Genomic DNA, 26,155 nt, shown 5'->3' with positions numbered 1-26,155 from the left:
CTATTAAACTGGACCAGGGTAAGTCAGTAAAAATGTGTTCCATTGTCCCTCAGTGATAATCTTAGTGTGCAGAATGATTGCAAAGAAACAGAACTGACATTTTGAATGTGTAAGTGGACATTTTCCAAAGTCATGCCCATATTTAATGACAAAAATCAGAAGGTTCTTCACACAGTCTTGGTTTTTAAATGGGGTTGTTTGACCCTGGTTATGTTCAAAAGATTAAAATGTTTAAATATAAGACAACGTATCAATTTTACCTAACAAAAAACAAAAAAATTATTTACTTTACATATTTTTGCCACAATATTTGTGCAACTTCAATCAACAATATTATTTATCTAATTGGAAAATCAAATGCACTACGTGTTGATTTGGCCTTCTTAACAGGCTTGACCACAAAGCTCTTCCACAGACGAACGGTTTCATCCCCTGCAAGAGTCGCAACGGTGGAGCAGTCTGGACTCAGAGTCAAGTTGAGAACCCGCTCCTCGTGGCCTAAAACAAACAGAAATGACATTCAAGTATAGTTCACTAGGTGTTATTCAATGTAAAGTATTGGGAACCATCACAGAGTCTGTCCTCTCAAAACAATGACATACCGATGAGCTCTGCGACTCTGGTGAGCGTTGGATACTTCCAGATGACAACGTTGTTGTGGGCATCACCGTGGGCAGAAACCAGCTCCTTGTAATTGGGTGCAAACACCAGCGAAGAGATCTAAAAGACACAGCGAGCAAGAAATCCATGTTGTCAGTTTGAAGTTCAGTTCTCAAAAGCAAATAAAAGCAACAACATTATCTGATGGTTATCACGAAAACACAAGAATGTATCAGTGTGGAGTACCTGGGACCGAGTGTCAAGAGAAGTGAGGCAGGAGCCACTGTCTACATTCCAGATTCGGATGTGACCATCACTTGTACCTCCTCCAGAAGCCAGGACGTCTGGCTGCCATGGACACCAGGCTAAAGCCTACAACAACACATCCAAATAGATTTTACACACCTATAACAGAATATTCATGACAAGTATATTCATGTCATCACAGAGTCCAGTGAAACAAGTATACACTGTAGTTGTCTACCTTGACAGCTCCTTGGTGTTTGCTCCAGCAGTGGACCGGCTGGCTCCCGTTGCTGGTGCTTCCGTCCTGCACACGGGGCCACACACACACCAAGTTGTCATTGCCCCCACTGGCCAAGTATCGCCCATCTGGAGACCACTTCAGCCCACACACCTCCTGTGAGTGGCCAGAGATTGTGGCGATATGATGGTTTGCCACCCTCGCATCATGATGGTGAATGTTCCCTGATTTAGAGCCACTGAGTGGGATAGGAAACATGACTTTTAGTCCATCAAAAATCAAAACCATTTGAATGAATGGTCTTAAAATGAGAGGAGGAAACAACTTTACCTGGATAGAATATGGCCATTCCAGCTCAGGCTCCCAACTCTAGCTGTGTGGCCGCCCATGCTACATAAACGCTTGTGGTTTTCAACATCCAATAACTGAGAAAAGAGAACAAAAGAACAACCAGTCAGTAAAAGATCCTGCAAAGCAAATTTAGCATTTCTTGTCTTCACACATTACACGTGTTAGAAAAAAGGGCCTGAGAACATGTGAACAAAATTACACATGTAAAGAATTCTGAAAATAGTTTTCTATTTTTTTTTCAGCGTTTCTAAAATATGGCTCCATCATGCACAGGAGCCACAGTAAGCAAAACTCCTCCTCAAACACGGTGTGGATATAAAACTCTCATTGTCTCCCATTCACTCGTGAGTCACGGCACCTGCTCCTACAATCCGCAAATGTATCTTACCTGGATGAAAAAACACACAGACTTTACTTTGACCTAAAGATGAGGAAATGAATTAGAGAAAAACAGAAAGAAAAGCAGACTCCTGCTGGAAGATGGGGACAGAGAAGACGAGGACTGCTTCTAAACTAGCTCTCTGTTTATGTGCAATATGTCGTTAAACTGCCACCAAAATGATTAAAATGTCACTTCTCTACATGTTACCTGAGGACTTAAGTCCCCACTTCAACAGGTATAATTAACATGAAAAACCTTGTTTTTAAACACTGGTTAATAACACGGAACAGTCCAGGGTGTACCAGCCAATCGCTCTGTCAGCTAAGATTGGCATAGCTGTGGAGGATAAAGCAGTAGAAAATGGATGGATGGATGACACATTTTCCTGTCAGCCAACAAAGTCAGTAGTGACATTTTTTTGCATTTTAAGTTCCAGGCATCCTCATGAACTCAGGGTCCATGTGTACATCACCACACACTGACCTGAACTTCGAAATCACTGGTGCCGACAGCCAGGTAGCTTCCCTTTTTGGACCAGGACAATGAGCAGATGTAGTCCTCTTCCCGTTTCATTTTCGTTAAAAGAGTGGTGACTCCTTGAGTGGCATCCCACAGATAAACACAGTTGTGAAGAGCCACAGCAAGAACATTTTGACTGCTCCAATCAAGCAGATTCAAATCTGTAGAAGAATATGTAGAAATGAGAACTTTACACAGATCTTTTTTTAGTGCTGTAGTCTCATGTATAGGACATTATCTATTTTCCTTAGATTGCTGTACACACACACTCACACACACATATATATATCATATACATCATGTACATATATATAAATCATACATTATGGATAAAGGACTGTCCACAAATAAATATAGGAAATAAAAATAGGAGACTGTGAAGTGCTAAACTTACAGAAATCATTTCGAAACTCAGGAGCATCCAAGATTTTGTCAGGAGTTGAAGATATGTATCTTGTCTTCTTGCCCAAGAGGACTTTCAAATTGTTTTGATAGAGAGGAAAAAACACTTGATTAACAAATCATCACCCCCTTTATTTATACTTTGCAGCATATTGATATATAATATCCTCACCTTCTGGTGCATTCCTTGGTTTCCCTCCAAAGTAAAGGATCTTTGCGTCTAAAATGTTGAATCCATTTAATGCAACAGACAAGGATTCAATCGAAACAACTGTTGTACATAGTTGAACAATTCCAAGCATCAAGATCAAATAAATAATAAATATTAAGAGCATTAATAATATTTATTATATGATATATATTAATGTATATTCATGTCATTAATATACACTGTGTGTGCTTGTTATTCTTTAATTGTACAACAGTTTTTGTAGAGACTGTGGGTTTGGATGGAGATTTAGGATAAATGTGTCTATACTGTATATTGAAGAGCTGCAAAAATGACAAAGATCTGTAACATTCTGCACGACAATTATATTAAATTTTGCAGGGGTAAAATTGCTCTTTGGTTGCACACACATTACCTGGAGTTTCGCTCGGTGTCCTCGGAGACACATAGGCAGATTTCCACGGACACAAAAAGCTGAGGCCAGCGGTGTTGGAGGAGCTGGTCTTCCGCTGCTACCTCGCCACAGGAGCGTCTGTGGAAGTCATGTCCAACTTCAGCAGGATCCTGTTTATGTCTTCCTATAACTCAAACTGCGCCATTTTGTCCAACTGTTCACATGAATGGGACAAAGAATACAACTGTAAACTTTAATCTGCAGTGTTTACGTAAAACAAAAGCTAGTAACAGCTGCGCACTGTTAGCTCAACAGCAGAGTTAGCACTACGTTAGCAGCTAGTTTGAGACGTAAACGTTTCATTGAGGACAAAAACCCTTTGTAGCTTAAATAAAATGTGATAAAATCAGACAACAAAATAATATTAGTTATTTCGACTGTATTTCATACAAATTACAGTCAACTTAACGCAAATATACATAACAGTTTGTTGCCTCAAAGCGTTAACAGTTAAATCTGTGTAAAATAAAAACAAACTACACGGACATTCATCCAAATTTCCTTCTGCTTTATCAATTTAAATTAAAAAACGACTCAGTTTTGTCTCAAAATTAACATGTACAAGTCACTTTTTCCAGAAAACGCGGAGAACTATGATTTTACACTTACCTCAATATGCAGTTGAGAATATTACGGTGAATGTGGCGAGAAATGACAAACAGTTTAAATGCCTGTGAATGACTCCTGCTGTGCGCGCGCTCGTGGTAACGTTAAGTTTGGTGGAATGAAAACAACTTTTATTAAATCACATCCACTGCACAAAATGTTGGAATTGTAAGGCCTCATTCCCTGGATTTAATAATGACTTTACATTGTTTTTTCTCTTAAAAAATAGAAATAAGCAAAACTACAAAATAATAATAATAATAATAATAATAATAATAATAATAATAATAAAATAAGGCTGGCTATTGCCCATTAATTATTATAATCTATAAATAAGTTTCTTTCTTGTACCTCTGCTCCACTATATGTTAATTTAAAATGCAAAGTATAAAGTGTAATTGTATATTGTACATAATTTTCATCTGTATCATTATCATCTATAAGTGTTTGTATATTTGCATTGTTCAATTATTTCACAACAAAGAAGGAAAACAATATACAGTATATAGATAGAAACATGTGTATACCGCCATCTAGCGGGAAAACATGATGGTAGGTCTTCAAATCGAATAAAAACAGCTTAATTAAATTAAACCAGAAAACTGTATTCCATATCCAAACCTTTTACTTCTTCTTTTTTCTGACTCACATTGTTGGTTCACACCACAGTTAGCTTTTACAGACTGTTTAATTACCAATTCTTTAAAATTATTTAAAAAAAATTTATTGTGATTTTTGTTGTCTTTTGTTGTCAGTGACCCTGTTAAATGTGCAACAACCTGTCCATGAATGTATGCAGTTAAGTACATCTGGACACAGACGCACAGCACAGTCACAAATACTGTAGACATAAAACAACAACAATAAGAACAGTAATGTATCATGCTGGGCCGAATTGCACATTGCCTCTTTATAGAGCAGTGTAAATTGCATTGTCCTTTATTGCATGTTGTCCATTTATACATCACAGATAGATGACATATAGTGGAGAATCATGTCCACAGACCTGGTCCGTCCTCAGCAAAACTTTCAGTCAAGCTCAAGCATAACACTTTTCTTATAGCCTTATAACTCAATATAACAAAACAACAAAGAGAAAAGCTCCTGCATAAATTGCGTGAAGACGAGCACATGACATAAATAACTGCTCCAAAGTTTATGTCACAAGGTAATGTAATTTTTTTCACCTTATATTTATTTATCATTTGAAATGAAAGATTAGATACAGGTCTGTCACATTTGGAAAGCAGTTATGGTGTGCACACGTTAAAAACATAACACACAAAAAATGTTCTCTTTTGCATAATTACATTGTGACTTACACTGCAATGAGTGTTTATTGTTCATGTTTGAGTTGTGCAACAAAGTCAGAGTGAAACGAATGGTGCTCTTCTTAATTAAACTAAAATACTGCAGCTAGTTTCAGTCACTCATTGCACAGGTATGAAATCACTCATTAGCATATCAGTGTTTTTGATTTTTGAAGTCAAAGTTCTCTCACCTTTGAAATTGGGTTGTTTGACCCTCACTATGTTCAAAAGATTAAAATGTTTTGGTGCGCATGCATTTGAGTGGTTTAGAGCACATGCAACATACGCAGTGGACCTTAGTTCGACTCCCAGCTTTGCTGCATGTCACACCCCCTCTCTCTCCCATTTCCTGTCTATCCACTGTCAAAATTAAACATGTCTATGCCTGAGAAAAAGATAAAATGTTTAAATGTATGTCAATTTATCCATTTTACCTGACTAAAATCAAATCATTGTTTTCATTTTGCAAGGCTAAAGGTCTCTAATGGAGTCAAAAACACATGTACCTTTATCAGTAATGATTTTGTCCTTTGACGTAAGTTTTCCTTATTCAGATTTAACTGTTGAAGAGCAACATGAGAATTTGGACTTACATTACAACATCGTCCAGCTAAGAAATCCATCCATCTTCTGCCACTTGATCTTCCCTATGAGGGTCGTGCAGGGTGCTGTGTCAATCGGAGCTGACAGGGCGATAGGCGGCGTCACACCCTGAACAATTGGCCAGTCCATCCAGCTAAGAAATGTTGCTGTAAATTATGTCAAACTGAATGGAAACAAATATTCTTCTTCCATACAGTAAAGAAGAAATAAACAGCCCACAACATGACTCTGGTTAAATACGGTTACTGATTTTTATTTACATATTTACAGTCACAGTGTATAATTTGCATAATCCATAATAAAAAATAAATATAATAATTATCTAATTGAATGATAAAATGCACTCCTTTCTTTGGCCCTCTTCTTAACAGGCTTGACCACAAAGCTCTTCCACAAACGAATGGTTTCATCCCCTGCAAGAGTCGCAACGGTGGAGCAGTCTGGACTCAGAGTCAAGTTGAGAACTCGGTCCTCGTGGCCTAAAACAAACAGAAATGACATTCAAGTATAGTTCACTAGGTGTTATTCAATGTAAAGCATTGGGAACAAGCACAGAGTCTGTCCTCTCAAAACAATGACATACCGTTGAGCTCTGCGACTCTGGTGAGCGTTGGATACTTCCAGATGACAACGTTGTTGTGGGCATCACCGTGGGCAGAAACCAGCTCCTTGTAATTGGGTGCAAACACCAGCGAAGAGATCTAAAAGACACAGCGAGCAAGAAATCCATGTTGTCAGTTTGAAGTTCAGTTCTCAAAAGCAAATAAAAGCAACAACATTATCTGATGGTTATCACAAAAACACAAGAATGTATCAGTGTGGAGTACCTGGGACCGAGTGTCAAGAGAAGTGAGGCAGGAGCCACTGTCTACATTCCAGATTCGGATGTGACCATCACTTGTACCGCCTCCAGATGCCAGGACGTTTGGCTGCCATGGACACCAGGCTAAAGCCTACAACAACACATCCAAATAGATTTTACACACCTATAACAGAATATTCATGACAACTATAACCATGTCATCACAGAGTCCAGTGAAACAAGTATACACTGTAGTTGTCTACCTTGACAGCTCCTTGGTGTTTGCTCCAGCAGTGGACCGGCTGGCTCCCGTTGCTGGTGCTTCCGTCCTGCACACGGGGCAACACACACACCAAGTTGTCATTGCCCCCACTGGCCAAGTATCGCCCATCTGGAGACCACTCACCTCGTGTGAGTGGCCAGAGATTGTGGCGATATGATGGTTTGCCACCCTCACATCATGATGGTGAATGTTCCCTGATCTAGAGCCACTGAGGGGGATAGGAAACATGACTTTTAGTCCATCAAAAAATCAAAACCATTTGAATGAATGGTCTTAAAATGAGACGAGGAAACAACTGTACCTGGATAGTATATGGTCATTCCAGCTCAGGCTCCCAACTCTAGCTATGTGGCCGCCCATGCTACGTAAACGCTTGTGGTTTTCAACATCCCACAACTTAGAAAAGAGAACAAAAGAACAACCAGTCAGTAAAAGATCCTGCAAAGCAAATTCAACATTTCTTGTCTTCACACATTACACGCGTTAGAAAAAAGGGGCTGAGAACATGTGAACAAAATGACACGTGTAGAGTAAAGAATTATGGAGTCAAAACCGAAAATAGTTTCACTCAAGTAGTCTTTTCAAATTTTTCGATGCGTCTAAAATATGGCTCCATGATGCACAGGAGCCACAGTTAGCAGAAGTCCTCCTCAAACGCGGTGTGGATATAAAAACTCTCAGCGCCTTTAACTGCAGTCTCTCATTCACTCGTGGGTCACTGCACCTGCTCCTACACTATGCAAATGTATATTACCTGGATGAAAAAAATTCAGATAATCTCTGATACTTTATATAAATTACCCAAAGATGAGGAAATGAAATAGAGAAGAAGAACAACAGAAAGAAAAGCAGAGTCCTGCCGGAAGAGGGGGAGAGAGTAACTTCCAGGCATCCTCATGAACTCAGGGTCCATGTGTACATCACCACACACTGACCTGAACTGTGCATTCACTGGTGCCGACAGCAAGGTGGCTTCCCTCGTTGGCCCAGGACAAAGAGGAGACGTAGCCCTCTTCATGTTTCATTTTCGTAAGAAGAGTGGCGTCTCCTTGAGTGGCATCCCACAGATAAACACTGTTGTGAAGAGCCACAGCAAGAACATTTCGGCTGCTCCAGTCAAGCAGATTCAAATCTGTAGAAGAATATGTAGAAATGAGAACTTTGATTTACACTGATCTTTTTCTAGCGCTGTAGTCTCATGTATTGGACGTTATCCATCTTCCTCAGATTGCTGTACATATATGAAACATTAATTATGGATATATTCCTGTTCAAGAACAAAATGGGACTGTCCACAAAAAAATTGGAAACACTGAAGTGCTCAACTTACAGAAATCATTTAGAAGCCCGGGAGCATCCAAGATTCTGTCAGGAGTTGAAGATATGCATCTCGTCCTCTTGACCGAGGAAGTTGCAGCCTGACTGTAGAGGCCTTTTGAGTTGTTTTGACCGCCAAAGTGCAGGATCTTTGCCTCATCGATGTCGAATCCGTTTAATGCAACAGACCAGGCGTTCTGCTTTTCCTGTTGGTGTTATACAGTCAACAATTAACTCATCTAAAGCATCTAAAAGAGGTCACTTATTCTGGACGACGTACTGAAAAACTACAACACGTAAAGCTTAGATAGAACTGTAAGAACACCTGCTGCTGCAGTGCAGAGGAGGAGGTCAAACTTTACTTACTGATGTTGTATTGTTTGTGTCCACGGGCTCATTCTTCTTTGTGAGCAGGAAACTTGCCACCTCCATATGTTTACCGTTTCTGGTGGGAATGAAGCGGTCAGCGCCGACCTTGGACGGCATTTGTTTTTTTCCTTTGCCTATGAAACAAAACATATACAGATATAAATATAATTTATAAGAACAGTACAGAGATATTGTCCACCTACAGCTGCAGCAGGATAGTACGGAAAGCTGCTCTGCATAGTGTAGGAAGGCTCTGTAAGAGTTGGTGAAGGCCGCTGACCAACTGATACGGGACCAATCGACAACGTCTAAAAGGACATTTACACAGGAAAACTCCCACTAAAGGTACAGAGCCTTCAAATACAGAACTAAGACGAGACACTTGTTCTTCTCCAGTAATTAGTGAAGTGTCTCCCCTGTGTACATTCGTGTCATGAATGTACAGTGCGTATGTTTGGAATTCTTCAATTGTATGAACAACACTTAATCTTTTTTTCCCTGTTCATGACTCCTTTCTTAATCTGTTGTAGAGACTGTGGGTGGGGATGGGGATTTAGGATGTGTGTTTTATACTGTCTCTTGAACAGCTGTAAACATGACAACAATCTGTAACAATCTATATATAATGTGCAGGGGTAACATTGCTCTTGTATCAAGTACATTACCTGGGGTTTTGCTCGATGTTTTGGAGGAACTCAGCGACACATTGGCAGATTTTCCCGGACACAAACAGCTGAGGCCAGCGGTGTTGGAGGAGCTGGTCTTCCTCTGCCACCTCGCCACAGGAGCGTTTGTGGAGGTCATGTCCGGCTTCAGGATACTGGGAATGTTGTTCTCGAACCCAAACTGTGCCATTTCATCCAACTCTTCACAGGAATGGAATAAAGAATAAACGTGTTAACTTTAATCTACAGTGTTTACTTACAAAAGCTAGTTACGGCTGCGCACTGTTAGCTATGTTAGCTAAGCGGCAGAGTTAGCACTACGTTAGTAGCTGGTTTGAGCCAGTAAATGTTTCATTTGAGGACTACAGCTCAATAAATGAGTTGTATAAAAATGTACTATAGTCAGTCACCACAATAATATTAGTTAAGGCGACACTATTTAATTCTAATTAAAGTCGCCTTAACGCAAATATGCATACCAGTTGGTAGCTTTATCCCGTTAAAAGTTAAATCTACGTAGAGTGGCAAAATAAAAGCATATTACACAGACATTCATCCATTTGCTATCGCTTCATCAAATTAAACCAAACGTGACTCTGTTGTTGTCCCAAAATTAAAATATAGAAGTGACTTTTTCCAGAAAACGCGGAGAACTCATATTTTCCACTTACCTCCACCTGCAACAGTTCGAATGTAAACAGCGCATGCGCGGGGCAACAGAGAGTGACGCACACGGCCCTCCCTGGAGACACGCCCACTCAATGACAGGCCACGCCCAGAGTCTCTGCCTGAAACGTCATAACTTTAAACTTTTTGGCAGCCTGATACATTCTTGTGTTTTTATGACAATCATCAGATAATGTTGTTGCTTTTATTTGGTTTTGAGAACTGAACTTAAAACTGACAACATGGATTACTTGTTAACTGTGTCTTTTAGACCTCGTCACTGGTGTTTGCTCCCAATTACAAAGAGCTGGTCGCTGCACACGGTTATGCGGACTCTGTGCTTGTTTCTCATACTTTATTACTTACTTAAATAAAACCTAGTGAACTATACTGTACTTCACTAGTTGTTATTTTAACTGTTCTGACTGTTGCAGGAGATGGAACTATTTGTCCGTGGAAGAGCTTTGAAGTTGACCCTGTTAATTGAGCGCATGCAGTTTGGGTGAGACATTACTCATCATCCAGTAGACGGCGGTGTTGCCTGACACAAATCCTAATTAAATCCTGTTCTCCCTATGTGTTATCTGATGAGATAAAGAAAATCAAATACTCGGTTATCTAATATCATTTAAGTCAAGAGAACTTCGTACTTTTATTCACCTGCAGAAAAATCAGCTCACCAAATACTGTCTTTTAGCTTCTGCCCTGTCATTGACGTACAGTTATATTTCCTCATATAACTGAGGCCAAAAAAACAAAACGTGACATGTTTTAAAACATGGCTAATTTATGCTGCATTTTATGAGGACATCTGAGGTATTGCAGTCGAAGATGAAGACCGCTGAAGACTAGCACGATGAGACATTTTTTTCCTTGTATTTATTTATCATTTGAAAGAAAATACATTTTAGATAAAGGTCTGTCTCATTTGGAAAGCAGTTGTGGCGTGCACACGTTTAACACGTGCCACACATAAAATGTTCCACTTTAAGACCAGTGGGAAATAAACGTTACACTGTTTATTACGGTATTGTGATTTTGCATAATTAGGCGGTGACTTACACTGTGTTCATTGGTGTACTCTCAACAGAGACTGAGTGAAACTAATCGAGCGATCTTTCTCATCAAAGTGAAATAAATAAAATTCTGCTGGATCAGCTGACACGAGGATGGATCTGGCTCAAATCTAATTGCTCTCTGGGTCAGTACCATCTTACAGACACCCCTGAGGTGTTCCGGACGCCAACGTTTCTCTCATGGAGGCAGAAGCACATGTACCGTTATCAGTAATGATGACTTTGTCCTTTGACTTAAGGTTTTCTTATTCAGATTTAACTGTTGAAGAGCAACATGAGAATTTGGACTTAATTATGTCAGATCATGCAAACACTAAATGCAACATAGTCCAGCTAAGAAATCCATCCATCTTCTGCCACTTGATCTTCCCCATGAGGGTCGTGCAGGGTGCTGTGTCAATCGGAGCTGACAGGGCGATAGGCGGCGTCACACCCTGAACAATTGGCCAGTCCATCCAGCTAAGAAATGTTGCTGTAAATTATGTCAAACTGAATGGAAACAAATATTCTTCTTCCATACAGTAAAGAAGAAATAAACAGCCCACAACATGACTCTGGTTAAATACGGTTACTGATTTTTATTTACATATTTACAGTCACAGTGTATAATTTGCATAATCCATAATAAAAAATAAATATAATAATTATCTAATTGAATGATGAAATGCACTCCTTTCTTTGGCCCTCTTCTTAACAGGCTTGACCACAAAGCTCTTCCACAGACGAACGGTTTCATCCGCTGCAAGAGTCGCAGCGGTGGAGCAGTCTGGACTCAGAGTCAAGTTGAGAACTCGGTCCTCGTGGCCTAAAACAAACAGAAATGACATTCAAGTATAGTTCACTAGGTGTTATTCAATGTAAAGCATTGGGAACAAGCACAGAGTCTGTCCTCTCAAAACAATGACATACCGTTGAGCTCTGCGACTCTGGTGAGCGTTGGATACTTCCAGATGACAACGTTGTTGTGGGCATCACCGTGGGCAGAAACCAGCTCCTGGTAATTGGGTGCAAACACCAGCGAAGAGATCTAAAAGACACAGCGAGCAAGAAATCCATGTTGTCAGTTTGAAGTTCAGTTCTCAAAAGCAAATAAAAGCAACAACATTATCTGATGGTTATCACAAAAACACAAGAATGTATCAGCGTGCAGTACCTGGGACCGAGTGTCAAGAGAAGTGAGGCAGGAGCCACTGTCTACATTCCAGATTAGGATGCGACGATCACTGGTACCGCCTCCAGATGCCAGGACGTTTGGCTGCCATGGACACCAGGCTAAAGCCTACAACAACACATCCAAATAGATTTTACACACCTATAACAGAATATTCATGACAAATATAACCATGTCATCACAGAGTCCAGTGAAACAAGTATACACTGTAGTTGTATACCTTGACAGCTCCTTGGTGTTTGCTCCAGCAGTGGACCGGCTGGCTCCCGTTGCTGGTGCTTCCGTCCTGCACACGGGGCCACACACACACCAAGTTGTCATTGCCCCCACTGGCCAAGTATCGCCCATCTGGAGACCACTTCAGCCCACACACCTCGTGTGAGTGGCCAGAGATTGTGGCGATATGATGGTTTGCCACCCTCACATCATGATGGTGAATGTTCCCTGATCTAGAGCCACTGAGGGGGATAGGAAACATGACTTTTAGTCCATCAAAAAATCAAAACCATTTGAATGAATGGTCTTAAAATGAGACGAGGAAAAAAACTGTACCTGGATAGGATATGGTCATTCCAGCTCAGGCTCCCAACTCTAGCTATGTGGCCGCCCATGCTACGTAAACGCTTGTGGTTTTCAACATCCCACAACTGAGAAAAGAGAACAAAAGAACAACCAGTCAGTAAAAGATCCTGCAAAGCAAATTCAACATTTCTTGTCTTCACACATTACACGCGTTAGAAAAAAGGGGCTGAGAACATGTGAACAAAATGACACGTGTAGAGTAAAGAATAATGGAGTCAAAACCGAAAATAGTTTCACTCAAGTAGTCTTTTCAAATTTTTCGATGCGTATAAAATATGGCTCCATGATGCAAAGGAGCCACAGTTAGCAGAAGTCCTCCTCAAACGCGGTGTGGATATAAAAACTCTCAGCGCCTTTAACTGCAGTCTCCCATTCACTCGTGGGTCACTGCACCTGCTCCTACACTATGCAAATGTATATTACCTGGATGAAAAAAATTCAGATAATCTCTGATACTTTATATAAATTACCCAAAGATGAGGAAATGAAATAGAGAAGAAGAACAACAGAAAGAAAAGCAGAGTCCTGCCGGAAGAGGGGGAGAGAGTAACTTCCAGGCATCCTCATGAACTCAGGGTCCATGTGTACATCACCACACACTGACCTGAACTGTGCATTCACTGGTGCCGACAGCAAGGTGGCTTCCCTCGTTGGCCCAGGACAACGAGGAGACGTAGCCCTCTTCATGTTTCATTTTCGTAAGAAGAGTGGCGTCTCCTTGAGTGGCATCCCACAGATAAACACTGTTGTGAAGAGCCACAGCAAGAACATTTCGGCTGCTCCAGTCAAGCAGATTCAAATCTGTAGAAGAATATGTAGAAATGAGAACTTTGATTTACACTGATCTTTTTCTAGCGCTGTAGTCTCATGTATTGGACGTTATCCATCTTCCTCAGATTGCTGTACATATATGAAACATTAATTATGGATATATTCCTGTTCAAGAACAAAATGGGACTGTCCACAAAAAAATTGGAAACACTGAAGTGCTCAACTTACAGAAATCATTTAGAAGCCCGGGAGCATCCAAGATTCTGTCAGGAGTTGAAGATATGCATCTCGTCCTCTTGACCGAGGAAGTTGCAGCCTGACTGTAGAGGCCTTTTGAGTTGTTTTGACCGCCAAAGTGCAGGATCTTTGCCTCATCGATGTCGAATCCGTTTAATGCAACAGACCAGGTGTTCTGCTTTTCCTGTTGGTGTTATACAGTCAACAATTAACTCATCTAAAGCATCTAAAAGAGGTCACTTATTCTGGACGACGTACTGAAAAACTACAACACGTAAAGCTTAGATAGAACTGTAAGAACACCTGCTGCTGCAGTGCAGAGGAGGAGGTCAAACTTTACTTACTGATGTTGTATTGTTTGTGTCCACGGGCTCATTCTTCTTTGTGAGCAGGAAACTTGCCACCTCCATATGTTTACCGTTTCTGGTGGGAATGAAGCGGTCAGCGCCGACCTTGGACGGCATTTGTTTTTTTCCTTTGCCTATGAAACAAAACATATACAGATATAAATATAATTTATAAGAACAGTACAGAGATATTGTCCACCTACAGCTGCAGCGGGATAGTACGGAAAGCTGCTCTGCATAGTGTAGGAAGGCTCTGTAAGAGTTGGTGAAGGCCGCTGACCAACTGATACGGGACCAATCGACAACGTCTAAAAGGACATTTACACGGGAAAACTCCCACTAAAGGTACAGAGCCTTCAAATACAGAACTAAGACGAGACACTTGTTCTTCTCCAGTAATTAGTGAAGTGTCTCCCCTGTGTACATTCGTGTCATGAATGTACAGTGCGTATGTTTGGAATTCTTCAATTGTATGAACAACACTTAATCTTTTTTTCCCTGTTCATGACTCCTTTCTTAATCTGTTGTAGAGACTGTGGGTGGGGATGGGGATTTAGGATGTGTGTTTTATACTGTCTCTTGAACAGCTGTAAACATGACAACAATCTGTAACAATCTATATATAATGTGCAGGGGTAACATTGCTCTTGTATCAAGTACATTACCTGGGGTTTTGCTCGATGTTTTGGAGGAACTCAGCGACACATTGGCAGATTTTCCCGGACACAAACAGCTGAGGCCAGCGGTGTTGGAGGAGCTGGTCTTCCTCTGCCACCTCGCCACAGGAGCGTTTGTGGAGGTCATGTCCGGCTTCAGGATACTGGGAATGTTGTTCTCGAACCCAAACTGTGCCATTTCATCCAACTCTTCACAGGAATGGAATAAAGAATAAACGTGTTAACTTTAATCTACAGTGTTTACTTACAAAAGCTAGTTACGGCTGCGCACTGTTAGCTATGTTAGCTAAGCGGCAGAGTTAGCACTACGTTAGCAGCTGGTTTGAGCCAGTAAATGTTTCATTTGAGGACTACAGCTCAATAAATGAGTTGTATAAAAATGTACTATAGTCAGTCACCACAATAATATTAGTTAAGGCGACACTATTTAATTCTAATTAAAGTCGCCTTAACGCAAATATGCATACCAGTTGGTAGCTTTATCCCGTTAAAAGTTAAATCTACGTAGAGTGGCAAAATAAAAGCATATTACACAGACATTCATCCATTTGCTATCGCTTCATCAAATTAAATCAAACGTGACTCTGTTGTTGTCCCAAAATTAAAATATAGAAGTGACTTTTTCCAGAAAACGCGGAGAACTCATATTTTCCACTTACCTCCACCTGCAACAGTTCGAATGTAAACAGCGCATGCGCGGGGCAACAGAGAGTGACGCACACGGCCCTCCCTGGAGACACGCCCACTCAATGACAGGCCACGCCCAGAGACTCTGCCTGTAACGTCATAACTTTAAACTTTTTGGCAGCCTGATACATTCTTGTGTTTTTATGACAATCGTCAGATAATGTTGTTGCTTTTATTTGGTTTTGAGAACTGAACTTAAAACTGACAACATGGATTACTTGTTAACTGTGTCTTTTAGACCTCGTCACTGGTGTTTGCTCCCAATTACAAAGAGCTGGTCGCTGCACACGGTTATGCGGACTCTGTGCTTGTTTCTCATACTTTATTACTTACTTAAATAAAACCTAGTGAACTATACTGTACTTCACTAGTTGTTATTTTAACTGTTCTGACTGTTGCAGGAGATGGAACTATTTGTCCGTGGAAGAGCTTTGAAGTTGACCCTGTTAATTGAGCGCATGCAGTTTGGGTGAGACATTACTCATCATCCAGTAGACGGCGGTGTTGCCTGACACAAATCCTAATTAAATCCTGTTCTCCCTATGTGTTATCTGATGAGATAAAGAAAATCAAATACTCGGTTATCTAATATCATTTAAGTCAAGAGAACTTCGTACTTTTATTCACCTGCAGAAAAATCAGCTCACCAAATACTGTCTTTTAGCTTCTGCCCTGTCATTGACGTACAGTTATATTTCCTCATATAACTGTGAGACCAAAAAAACAAAACGTGACATGTTCTATTTCATCCTTACTGACCGCCAGAGGCGGTGCTTTAGCACTGGATATCTCCATCTCGCGCATGCGCAGGTCGAGTGTTTATACCAACAAAGTCACCCATGACCCCTGATGACGCCCGGCTAGCCTATATCTTCCGGTGACATCAGAGGATCTGTTCCTTTTCATCTTCTCGCTATGCAGGTATACGCATGTCAGTAAATCCTAGCTGAATTAAAGCGTTCATCGCCGCTTTGTCGCCGGTAGCCCTGTGACAATTTGTCGGAGCTGCGAGCTCCTCGCCCTCCAAGGGCTGCGACGAGCGGAGACGGAGTTTCGTCGCGGTTCGCCGTGGACACTCCGAAACAGAAGGTTGGATCAGCCAACGCTACAACTGGCTGAGTATACCAGGCGTCTTTCGCCTCCTTTGAGAGTATATCTTACTTTGTTAAATAAATCGGTGAAGGCGTTGTACTCGCTCCCGCTCCCGACATTTTTCTTTGTGTTATTGTTACGGGCGCTAGCGGTTAGCATTGTCTGCTCGACCTAGCGTCTGTGTAATTTGTAATCGGTACACAGTCGGTGGTACCCGCCTTTTGTTGTAGTTTTTCTATGTTGGAGAAGCCAGTGTACTCGCTCCCCCTCCCAACATCAGTACTTCTACTGTCCGTGAGTAGTTGTACAGCGTTTATCGCTTTCGTTTTATTTTACGGTGTCGGTGACAACAGCGCGCGTGCTCTCTATCCCGACACTTGTGCCTAATTACGGCGCTAGAGGTTTGCATTATTTGCTCGACCTGGCGTCTACTAATCGGTACAGCTAGTTGTACCCGTCTTTTGTTGTAGTTCTATACGTCGGTGAAGTCAGTGTACTCGCTTCCTCTCCCGACATCAGTACCTCTACTGTCCGAAGTGAGTAGTCGTACAGCGTTTATCGCTCTCGTTTTATTTTCCAGTGTGGGTGAAAACAGCGCACGCGCTCTCTATCCCGACACTTGCGCTTAACTACGGGCGCTAGAGGCTAGCATTTTTGCTCAACCGTCTGTATTCCGGCGCAGCAAGCTGATCTTTGCCGGTGAAGGCAGTGCTCTCGCTCCCGCTCCCAGCATAGGTGGATGCTGATGCCCTCATAGTTAGTGTGAAGAACCCACTAATCCTAACTGTATTCGGCGGTGCGACACCTGTTGGTGAAGGTGGTGTGTTCGCCCCCTCTCCCAGCATCTGTTGTTTTCCCACTCTACAGGTGCGACTGTCACCATGCTTGGTGACCACTCCTGCACGACCTGTATGGCCTCTCTACAGCCAGAGGATGGTCACGATAGGTGTCCTCCGTGCCTTGGCCTCGAACACCTGAGGGAGGGGCTTTCGGAGGATTCGTGCATGAACTGCAGCTTCATGCCCCGGGCAGTGCGGGTTGCCAGACTAGCTGAGGTCGAACACCTGCTGGGTCATGTTCCGGGATCGGACCAGTTGACCCCAGCCCAGCGACCGCCTCCAGCACAGCCTAACCGGCCTAAGCGTCGGGCTGCAGAGGCTGTGGGCGCCTCCTCCGGAAGGAGGGTCAAGGAGTCTAGACTGGCCTCCAAGGTGGACCATTTGACGGAGGAGTTAGACCAGATGAAGACCCTCTTCCTAGCCATCCAGTCTGGGACCAGTGTAGTGGACGTGGGCGTTTCCGCTTCCCCTACCCCAATGCTCGAACCAGATGAGGATGTGCTCTCTGTGGCAGCTTCAGCCACTGAGTTCACGGACTATGGGGCAGACCCGGTTCCCCGGGGTGCTGCCTCTCACGCCTCTGGGGGGAGCTCCTGCTCCTCAGCCCGCAGTCGCGGTGCTGGGTCAGGGGATGACTCTATGGGGGCCATCATTCGCATGGCCCTTGCCCGCCTGCAGGTGGACATTCCGCAGGCTCAATCGGCTCCCGCCAGTGCCTTTTTCAGGCGTGAACCAGCCCCTATCGCCTTAACTGTGCCCCCGTCAGATGAGTACCTGAGGGAGTTGCATGCATGCTGGAGAGATACCAGAGCACTCTCCCACGCAACATCAGATGGCCGGGCGCTAGCAGCCATGCAGGATGCAGCCAAGTTCGGCCTGGCCCGCATGCCTGCGGTTGAGCCAGCTATAGCGGCTCTCATTGTCTCACCCGATGAGGCTCTGAGACAGGACGCCAGGTGTCCGCGCCCCCAGTGTCGGGCTACAGATGACCTGCTCTCCAGGGCCTATGACGCAGCAGCACGCATGGGACGCATTAACAATTCCCTGTCCCACCTGATGCTTGCTCTCTCAACATCCCTCCAGGGGGCCACACTGGACTCTTCCATCCACAGCTTCAGCGATGCATCTCTACAGGCATTCGCCCTGATGTCCAGAGAACTCGGGCGCCTGATGTCTACACTCGTTCAGGCTCGCCGACAGGTATGGCTGGCACAGTCACCTCTCACTGAGGCGTGCCGGAGAACCCTCCGCAGCATCCCAGTGGAACCCGGTGAGATTTTTGGGTCAGCTGCCGTAGAGGCGCTTGAACGTACGGTCCAGGCCAGGCAGACTCGACAGCAGCTCTCGGGGCTTCACAGAAGTATGCCTCCCCCAAGCAGGCCTAGGGTTTCTCCAGCTCCCCCCAGGCGCCACTCTCAGCCACCGACTCTCCCCAGTGGCTACCTTAGGTCTCGGCAGTCGGTTCAACAGCCGGCTCGACAAGGCCCTGAGGCCTTTCCAGCCCCCGACAGATTGCCCCCAAGACGTCCTCAGAACTTCGACGCTGCCCGTCGTCCCCCCAGGGCCCCTAGAGGCCGGGGGACCAGGCGCTGAGAGTCCGGGGCCGGTTGTCGGCTGTTTCTCCCAGCAGCAGCTCAGCTACTGGGCTGCTTCCACCACGGACCCCTGGGTGATTTCCACCTTAACCCACGGGTACAGACTTCAGTTCCGACGCCGGCCCCCAAACTATGGCCAGGTCAGGATGACCATCATACGCGACCTGGCAAAAGCCGATGCCCTCAACCAGGAGTTGTCCACCCTCCTGGACAAGGGTGCCATCGAGCCAGTAGATCCCCTATCATCCGGGGGTTTCTACTCGATCTACTTCCTAGTGGAAAAGAAAGACGGCGGACTCCGCCCTATCCTCGATCTGAGGGGACTCAACAGGTTCCTGAAGGCCCTGAAGTTCCACATGCTCAGTACTGCAGAGGTTCTGCGTACTGTTGCCAGGGGGGAATGGTTTACTTTAATAGACCTGAAGGATGCATACTTCCATGTCCCCATAGCACCACACCACAGGCAATTTCTGCGGTTTGCTTTTCAGGGTTGCCATTATCAGTTCAGGGTTCTCCCATTCGGCCTCTCCCTTTCACCACGTGTGTTCACCAGGTGTGTGGCAGCAGCCCTCTCACCCCTGCAGGCGCAGGGCATGAAGGTCCTGCCATATCTGGACGACTGGCTGGTCTGCGCGTCATCCCGGTCTCAGGTGACCCGAGACACGGCGGTTCTACTCTCACATGTGGCCCAGCTCGGGCTCAGAGTGAATTTTACAAAGAGCTGCCTGGTTCCCTCACAGAGAATGCTCTTTCTGGGGGTGACCCTGGATGCTGTTGCCATGAGGGCCTACCCATCACCTCGGCGTGTAGAAGACATCCACCGCCTCCTTCTCCTCTTTCAGAGGGGCCGCTGCTTGCGATACGTCCAGTATATGTGCCTCTTAGGCATGCTGACAGCTGCTGCCACTGTGGTTCCCTTAGGGTTGCTATCAATACGCCCCCTTCAGAGGTGGCTGAACAGTTTCCACTTAGACGCCGAGCGACACCGGCACAAGAAACTCAAGGTGTCACAGCGCTTCCTCCTTGCTCTGGCCCCATGGAGGGAGAGGTCATTTCTCCTCCAGGGCATGCCCATGGGCTCTATTGCATCCCGTCGAGAGACTGTCACAACAGATGCATCCCTCACAGGGTGGGGTGCTGTGTGGCAGAACCGGACAGCTCGAGGCCTGTGGAACGCACAGGACTGCTTGGACCATATAAATGTCCTGGAGCTACGGGCAGTGCACATGGCGCTACAGTTTTTTATTCCATTCCTAAGAGGGAGGAATGTGCTGGTGCGGACAACGTCTCAACCGTCTCTCACATAAACCACCAGGGGGGAACCAGGTCCGCACGGTTGCTGCAGGTGTCCCGGGACCTCCTGTTGTGGGCGGCCCCCCGCCTAGCCAGCATAAGGGCGATGTATTTGCCTGGGGAACGGAACTGGGCCGCAGACTCCCTATTACGCTGCAAGCCTCCACCAGGGGAGTGGCGGCTTCACCCAGAGGTGGTGCTCAATATCTGGGATGTATTCGGCAGGGCAGAGGTGGATCTCTTTGCCACGGAAGAGTCGACCCACTGCCCCCTCTGGTTCTCACTGATGGAGGAAACGAGCCCTCTGGGCCAGGATGCTATCGCCCATGATTGGCCAGAGAGCCTACTCTACGCCTTTCCACCGATGCCTCTGATTCTTCAAATACTGCAGAGGGTCCTACAGCAGGGCCACAGGCTGCTACTGGTGGCCCCCTTCTGGCCAGGGAGGGCATGGTTCCCTCTGCTACACAGGCTCTGCCACGGCTCACCGTGGCGTCTCCCCGACAGGTTGGATCTCCTGTCTCAACTAGGGGGCCAGGTCTGGCATCCCGAACCGCATCGCCTCCAGCTCTGGGTGTGGCCGCTGCAGGGCCCGACCCGCTGCTGACAGAGTGTCCAGACACTGTTCAACATACCATACTGAATGCGAGGGCGCCTTCTACCCGAATACAGTATGAGAATAGGTGGAAACTGTTCTCTGCCTGGTGTTCAGACAGGGGTGAAGACCCTGTGCACTGTACAATTACAAAAATTCTCGAGTTCCTACAGTCACTCCTGGACAGCGGACGGTCCCCCGCTACCCTGAGGGTATATGTGGCGGCCATTTCTTCTCAACACACTCAAGTTGATGGCAACACCGTGGGGTGCCACAGACTTGTGTCTCTTTTTCTAAAGGGAGCCTTGAGGTTAAAACCCCCAAGGACACCGAGAATTCCAGCCTGGGACCTGCCCCTGGTGCTGGATTCCCTGTGCCTGCCCCCCTTTGAGCCCCTGGCGCAGGCGGAGTTGAAGTGGGTGTCTACGAAGACTGCCTTTGGCCACCCCCCACCCACTGGGTGTGGCCCTGCTGCCCGCCTCTACTGCTCCCTCTCACTGAGGTACGTACTGGCATTCCTCGTGACTTTGTTGTCATGGTCATCCAGTGCTAAAGCACCGCCTCTGGCGGTCAGTAAGGATGAAATAGAACGAAAGTTACGTATGTAACTACGGTTCTATGAATCCTGGATGACCGCCAGAGCGTTCCGTCACTCAGAATACGCGTGGTTTCGCGAGAAGATTCTGCAGGAACAGATCCTCTGATGTCACCGGAAGATATAGGCTAGCCGGCGTCATCAGGGGTCATGGGTGACTTTGTTGGTATAAACACTCGACCTGCGCATGCGCGAGATGGAGATATCCAGTGCTAAAGCACCGCCTCTGGCGGTCATCCAGGATTCATAGAACCGTAGTTACATACGTAACTTTCGTTTTAAAACACGGCTAATTTATGCTGCATTTTATGAGGACATCTGAGGTATTGCAGTCGAAGGTGAAGACCGCTGAAGACTAGCACGATGAGACATTTTTTTCCTTGTATTTATTTATCATTTGAAAGAAAATAAATTTTAGATAAAGGTCTGTCTCATTTGGAAACCAGTTGTGGCGTGCACACGTTTAACACGTGCCACACATAAAATGTTCCACTTTAAGACCAGTGGGAAATAAACGTTACACTGTTTATTACGGTATTGTGATTTTGCATAATTAGGCGGTGACTTACACTGTGTTCATTGGTGTACTCTCAACAGAGACTGAGTGAAACTAATCGAGCGATCTTTCTCATCAAAGTGAAATAAATAAAATTCTGCTGGATCAGCTGACACGAGGATGGATCTGGCTCAAATCTAATTGCTCTCTGGGTCAGTACCATCTTACAGACACCCCTGAGGTGTTCCGGACGCCAACGTTTCTCTCATGGAGGCAGAAGCACATGTACCGTTATCAGTAATGATGACTTTGTCCTTTGACTTAAGGTTTTCTTATTCAGATTTAACTGTTGAAGAGCAACATGAGAATTTGGACTTAATTATGTCAGATCATGCAAACACTAAATGCAACATAGTCCAGCTAAGAAATCCATCCATCTTCTGCCACTTGATCTTCCCCATGAGGGTCGTGCAGGGTGCTGTGTCAATCGGAGCTGACAGGGCGATAGGCGGCGTCACACCCTGAACAATTGGCCAGTCCATCCAGCTAAGAAATGTTGCTGTAAATTATGTCAAACTGAATGGAAACAAATATTCTTCTTCCATACAGTAAAGAAGAAATAAACAGCCCACAACATGACTCTGGTTAAATACGGTTACTGATTTTTATTTACATATTTACAGTCACAGTGTATAATTTGCATAATCCATAATAAAAAATAAATATAATAATTATCTAATTGAATGATAAAATGCACTCCTTTCTTTGGCCCTCTTCTTAACAGGCTTGACCACAAAGCTCTTCCACAGACGAACGGTTTCATCCGCTGCAAGAGTCGCAGCGGTGGAGCAGTCTGGACTCAGAGTCAAGTTGAGAACTCGGTCCTCGTGGCCTAAAACAAACAGAAATGACATTCAAGTATAGTTCACTAGGTGTTATTCAATGTAAAGCATTGGGAACAAGCACAGAGTCTGTCCTCTCAAAACAATGACATACCGTTGAGCTCTGCGACTCTGGTGAGCGTTGGATACTTCCAGATGACAACGTTGTTGTGGGCATCACCGTGGGCAGAAACCAGCTCCTGGTAATTGGGTGCAAACACCAGGGAAGAGATCTAAAAGACACAGCGAGCAAGAAATCCATGTTGTCAGTTTGAAGTTCAGTTCTCAAAAGCAAATAAAAGCAACAACATTATCTGATGGTTATCACAAAAACACAAGAATGTATCAGCGTGCAGTACCTGGGACCGAGTGTCAAGAGAAGTGAGGCAGGAGCCACTGTCTACATTCCAGATTAGGATGCGACGATCACTTGTACCGCCTCCAGATGCCAGGACGTTTGGCTGCCATGGACACCAGGCTAAAGCCTACAACAACACATCCAAATAGATTTTACACACCTATAACAGAATATTCATGACAAATATAACCATGTCATCACAGAGTCCAGTGAAACAAGTATACACTGTAGTTGTCTACCTTGACAGCTCCTTGGTGTTTGCTCCAGCAGTGGACCGGCTGGCTCCCGTTGCTGGTGCTTCCGTCCTGCACACGGGGCCACACACACACCAAGTTGTCATTGCCCCCACTGGCCAAGTATCGCCCATCTGGAGACCACTTCAGCCCACACACCTCGTGTGAGTGGCCAGAGATTGTGGCGATATGATGGTTTGCCACCCTCACATCATGATGGTGAATGTTCCCTGATCTAGAGCCACTGAGGGGGATAGGAAACATGACTTTTAGTCCATCAAAAAATCAAAACCATTTGAATGAATGGTCTTAAAATGAGACGAGGAAACAACTGTACCTGGATAGGATATGGTCATTCCCACAACTGAGAAAAGAGAACAAAAGAACAACCAGTCAGTAAAAGATCCTGCAAAGCAAATTCAACATTTCTTGTCTTCACACATTACACGCGTTAGAAAAAAGGGGCTGAGAACATGTGAACAAAATGACACGTGTAGAGTAAAGAATTATGGAGTCAAAACCGAAAATAGTTTCACTCAAGTAGTCTTTTCAAATTTTTCGATGCGTCTAAAATATGGCTCCATGATGCACAGGAGCCACAGTTAGCAGAAGTCCTCCTCAAACGCGGTGTGGATATAAAAACTCTCAGCGCCTTTAACTGCAGTCTCCCATTCACTCGTGGGTCACTGCACCTGCTCCTACACTATGCAAATGTATATTACCTGGATGAAAAAAATTCAGATAATCTCTGATACTTTATATAAATTACCCAAAGATGAGGAAATGAAATAGAGAAGAAGAACAACAGAAAGAAAAGCAGAGTCCTGCCGGAAGAGGGGGAGAGAGTAACTTCCAGGCATCCTCATGAACTCAGGGTCCATGTGTACATCACCACACACTGACCTGAACTGTGCATTCACTGGTGCCGACAGCAAGGTGGCTTCCCTCGTTGGCCCAGGACAACGAGGAGACGTAGCCCTCTTCATGTTTCATTTTCGTAAGAAGAGTGGCGTCTCCTTGAGTGGCATCCCACAGATAAACACTGTTGTGAAGAGCCACAGCAAGAACATTTCGGCTGCTCCAGTCAAGCAGATTCAAATCTGTAGAAGAATATGTAGAAATGAGAACTTTGATTTACACTGATCTTTTTCTAGCGCTGTAGTCTCATGTATTGGACGTTATCCATCTTCCTCAGATTGCTGTACATATATGAAACATTAATTATGGATATATTCCTGTTCAAGAACAAAATGGGACTGTCCACAAAAAAATTGGAAACACTGAAGTGCTCAACTTACAGAAATCATTTAGAAGCCCGGGAGCATCCAAGATTCTGTCAGGAGTTGAAGATATGCATCTCGTCCTCTTGACCGAGGAAGTTGCAGCCTGACTGTAGAGGCCTTTTGAGTTGTTTTGACCGCCAAAGTGCAGGATCTTTGCCTCATCGATGTCGAATCCGTTTAATGCAACAGACCAGGCGTTCTGCTTTTCCTGTTGGTGTTATACAGTCAACAATTAACTCATCTAAAGCATCTAAAAGAGGTCACTTATTCTGGACGACGTACTGAAAAACTACAACACGTAAAGCTTAGATAGAACTGTAAGAACACCTGCTGCTGCAGTGCAGAGGAGGAGGTCAAACTTTACTTACTGATGTTGTATTGTTTGTGTCCACGGGCTCATTCTTCTTTGTGAGCAGGAAACTTGCCACCTCCATATGTTTACCGTTTCTGGTGGGAATGAAGCGGTCAGCGCCGACCTTGGACGGCATTTGTTTTTTTCCTTTGCCTATGAAACAAAACATATACAGATATAAATATAATTTATAAGAACAGTACAGAGATATTGTCCACCAACAGCTGCAGCGGGATAGTACGGAAAGCTGCTCTGCATAGTGTAGGAAGGCTCTGTAAGAGTTGGTGAAGGCCGCTGACCAACTGATACGGGACCAATCGACAACGTCTAAAAGGACATTTACACAGGAAAACTCCCACTAAAGGTACAGAGCCTTCAAATACAGAACTAAGACGAGACACTTGTTCTTCTCCAGTAATTAGTGAAGTGTCTCCCCTGTGTACATTCGTGTCATGAATGTACAGTGCGTATGTTTGGAATTCTTCAATTGTATGAACAACACTTAATCTTTTTTTCCCTGTTCATGACTCCTTTCTTAATCTGTTGTAGAGACTGTGGGTGGGGATGGGGATTTAGGATGTGTGTTTTATACTGTCTCTTGAACAGCTGTAAACATGACAACAATCTGTAACAATCTATATATAATGTGCAGGGGTAACATTGCTCTTGTATCAAGTACATTACCTGGGGTTTTGCTCGATGTTTTGGAGGAACTCAGCGACACATTGGCAGATTTTCCCGGACACAAACAGCTGAGGCCAGCGGTGTTGGAGGAGCTGGTCTTCCTCTGCCACCTCGCCACAGGAGCGTTTGTGGAGGTCATGTCCGGCTTCAGGATACTGGGAATGTTGTTCTCGAACCCAAACTGTGCCATTTCATCCAACTCTTCACAGGAATGGAATAAAGAATAAACGTGTTAACTTTAATCTACAGTGTTTACTTACAAAAGCTAGTTACGGCTGCGCACTGTTAGCTATGTTAGCTAAGCGGCAGAGTTAGCACTACGTTAGTAG

The 26,155-nt window shown here is 44.4% G+C and overlaps 3 protein-coding genes across 3 annotated transcripts; all 3 read right to left on the bottom strand.

The window, feature by feature from the left end:
- Positions 1 to 184: 184 nt before the first annotated feature.
- Positions 185 to 9,506, bottom strand: LOC310927273 (cell division cycle protein 20 homolog; the record flags this gene model as incomplete). Its single annotated transcript, XM_083889568.1, is given in 19 exon segments — positions 185 to 204; positions 367 to 498; positions 603 to 720; positions 847 to 972; positions 1,085 to 1,322; positions 1,415 to 1,509; positions 2,301 to 2,497; positions 2,731 to 2,844; positions 2,911 to 3,009; positions 6,225 to 6,359; positions 6,464 to 6,581; positions 6,708 to 6,833; positions 6,946 to 7,085; positions 7,088 to 7,173; positions 7,267 to 7,361; positions 7,901 to 8,097; positions 8,296 to 8,488; positions 8,649 to 8,785; positions 9,317 to 9,506. Coding segments are annotated over 19 exon segments (2,556 nt in total).
- Positions 9,507 to 10,555: 1,049 nt separating this feature from the next.
- On the bottom strand, positions 10,556 to 15,021 carry LOC310927272 (cell division cycle protein 20 homolog; the record flags this gene model as incomplete). Its single annotated transcript, XM_083889567.1, has 10 exons — positions 10,556 to 10,566; positions 11,729 to 11,863; positions 11,968 to 12,085; positions 12,212 to 12,337; positions 12,450 to 12,687; positions 12,782 to 12,876; positions 13,416 to 13,612; positions 13,811 to 14,003; positions 14,164 to 14,300; positions 14,832 to 15,021. The coding sequence occupies 10 exons, from the start codon at positions 15,019 to 15,021 to the stop codon at positions 10,556 to 10,558; spliced, it is 1,440 nt and encodes a 479-aa protein (XP_083745693.1).
- Positions 15,022 to 22,424: 7,403 nt separating this feature from the next.
- LOC310927271 (cell division cycle protein 20 homolog) lies at positions 22,425 to 26,016 on the bottom strand (the record flags this gene model as incomplete). The annotated part of the gene is made up of 10 exons (XM_083889566.1): positions 22,425 to 22,528; positions 22,793 to 22,927; positions 23,032 to 23,149; positions 23,276 to 23,401; positions 23,514 to 23,751; positions 23,845 to 23,871; positions 24,400 to 24,607; positions 24,806 to 24,998; positions 25,159 to 25,295; positions 25,827 to 26,016. 10 exons carry the CDS (start codon positions 26,014 to 26,016, stop codon positions 22,425 to 22,427), a joined length of 1,476 nt encoding a protein of 491 aa, XP_083745692.1.
- Between the last annotated feature and the right edge of the window lie 139 nt (positions 26,017 to 26,155).

This window comes from Microchirus variegatus (assembly GCF_963457635.1).
Source record: "Microchirus variegatus genome assembly, chromosome: 5".
Lineage (NCBI taxonomy): Eukaryota > Metazoa > Chordata > Actinopteri > Pleuronectiformes > Soleidae > Microchirus > Microchirus variegatus.
Note: the sequence above shows the minus strand (reverse complement) of the source record. Positions and strands in the feature narration are given on the sequence as shown.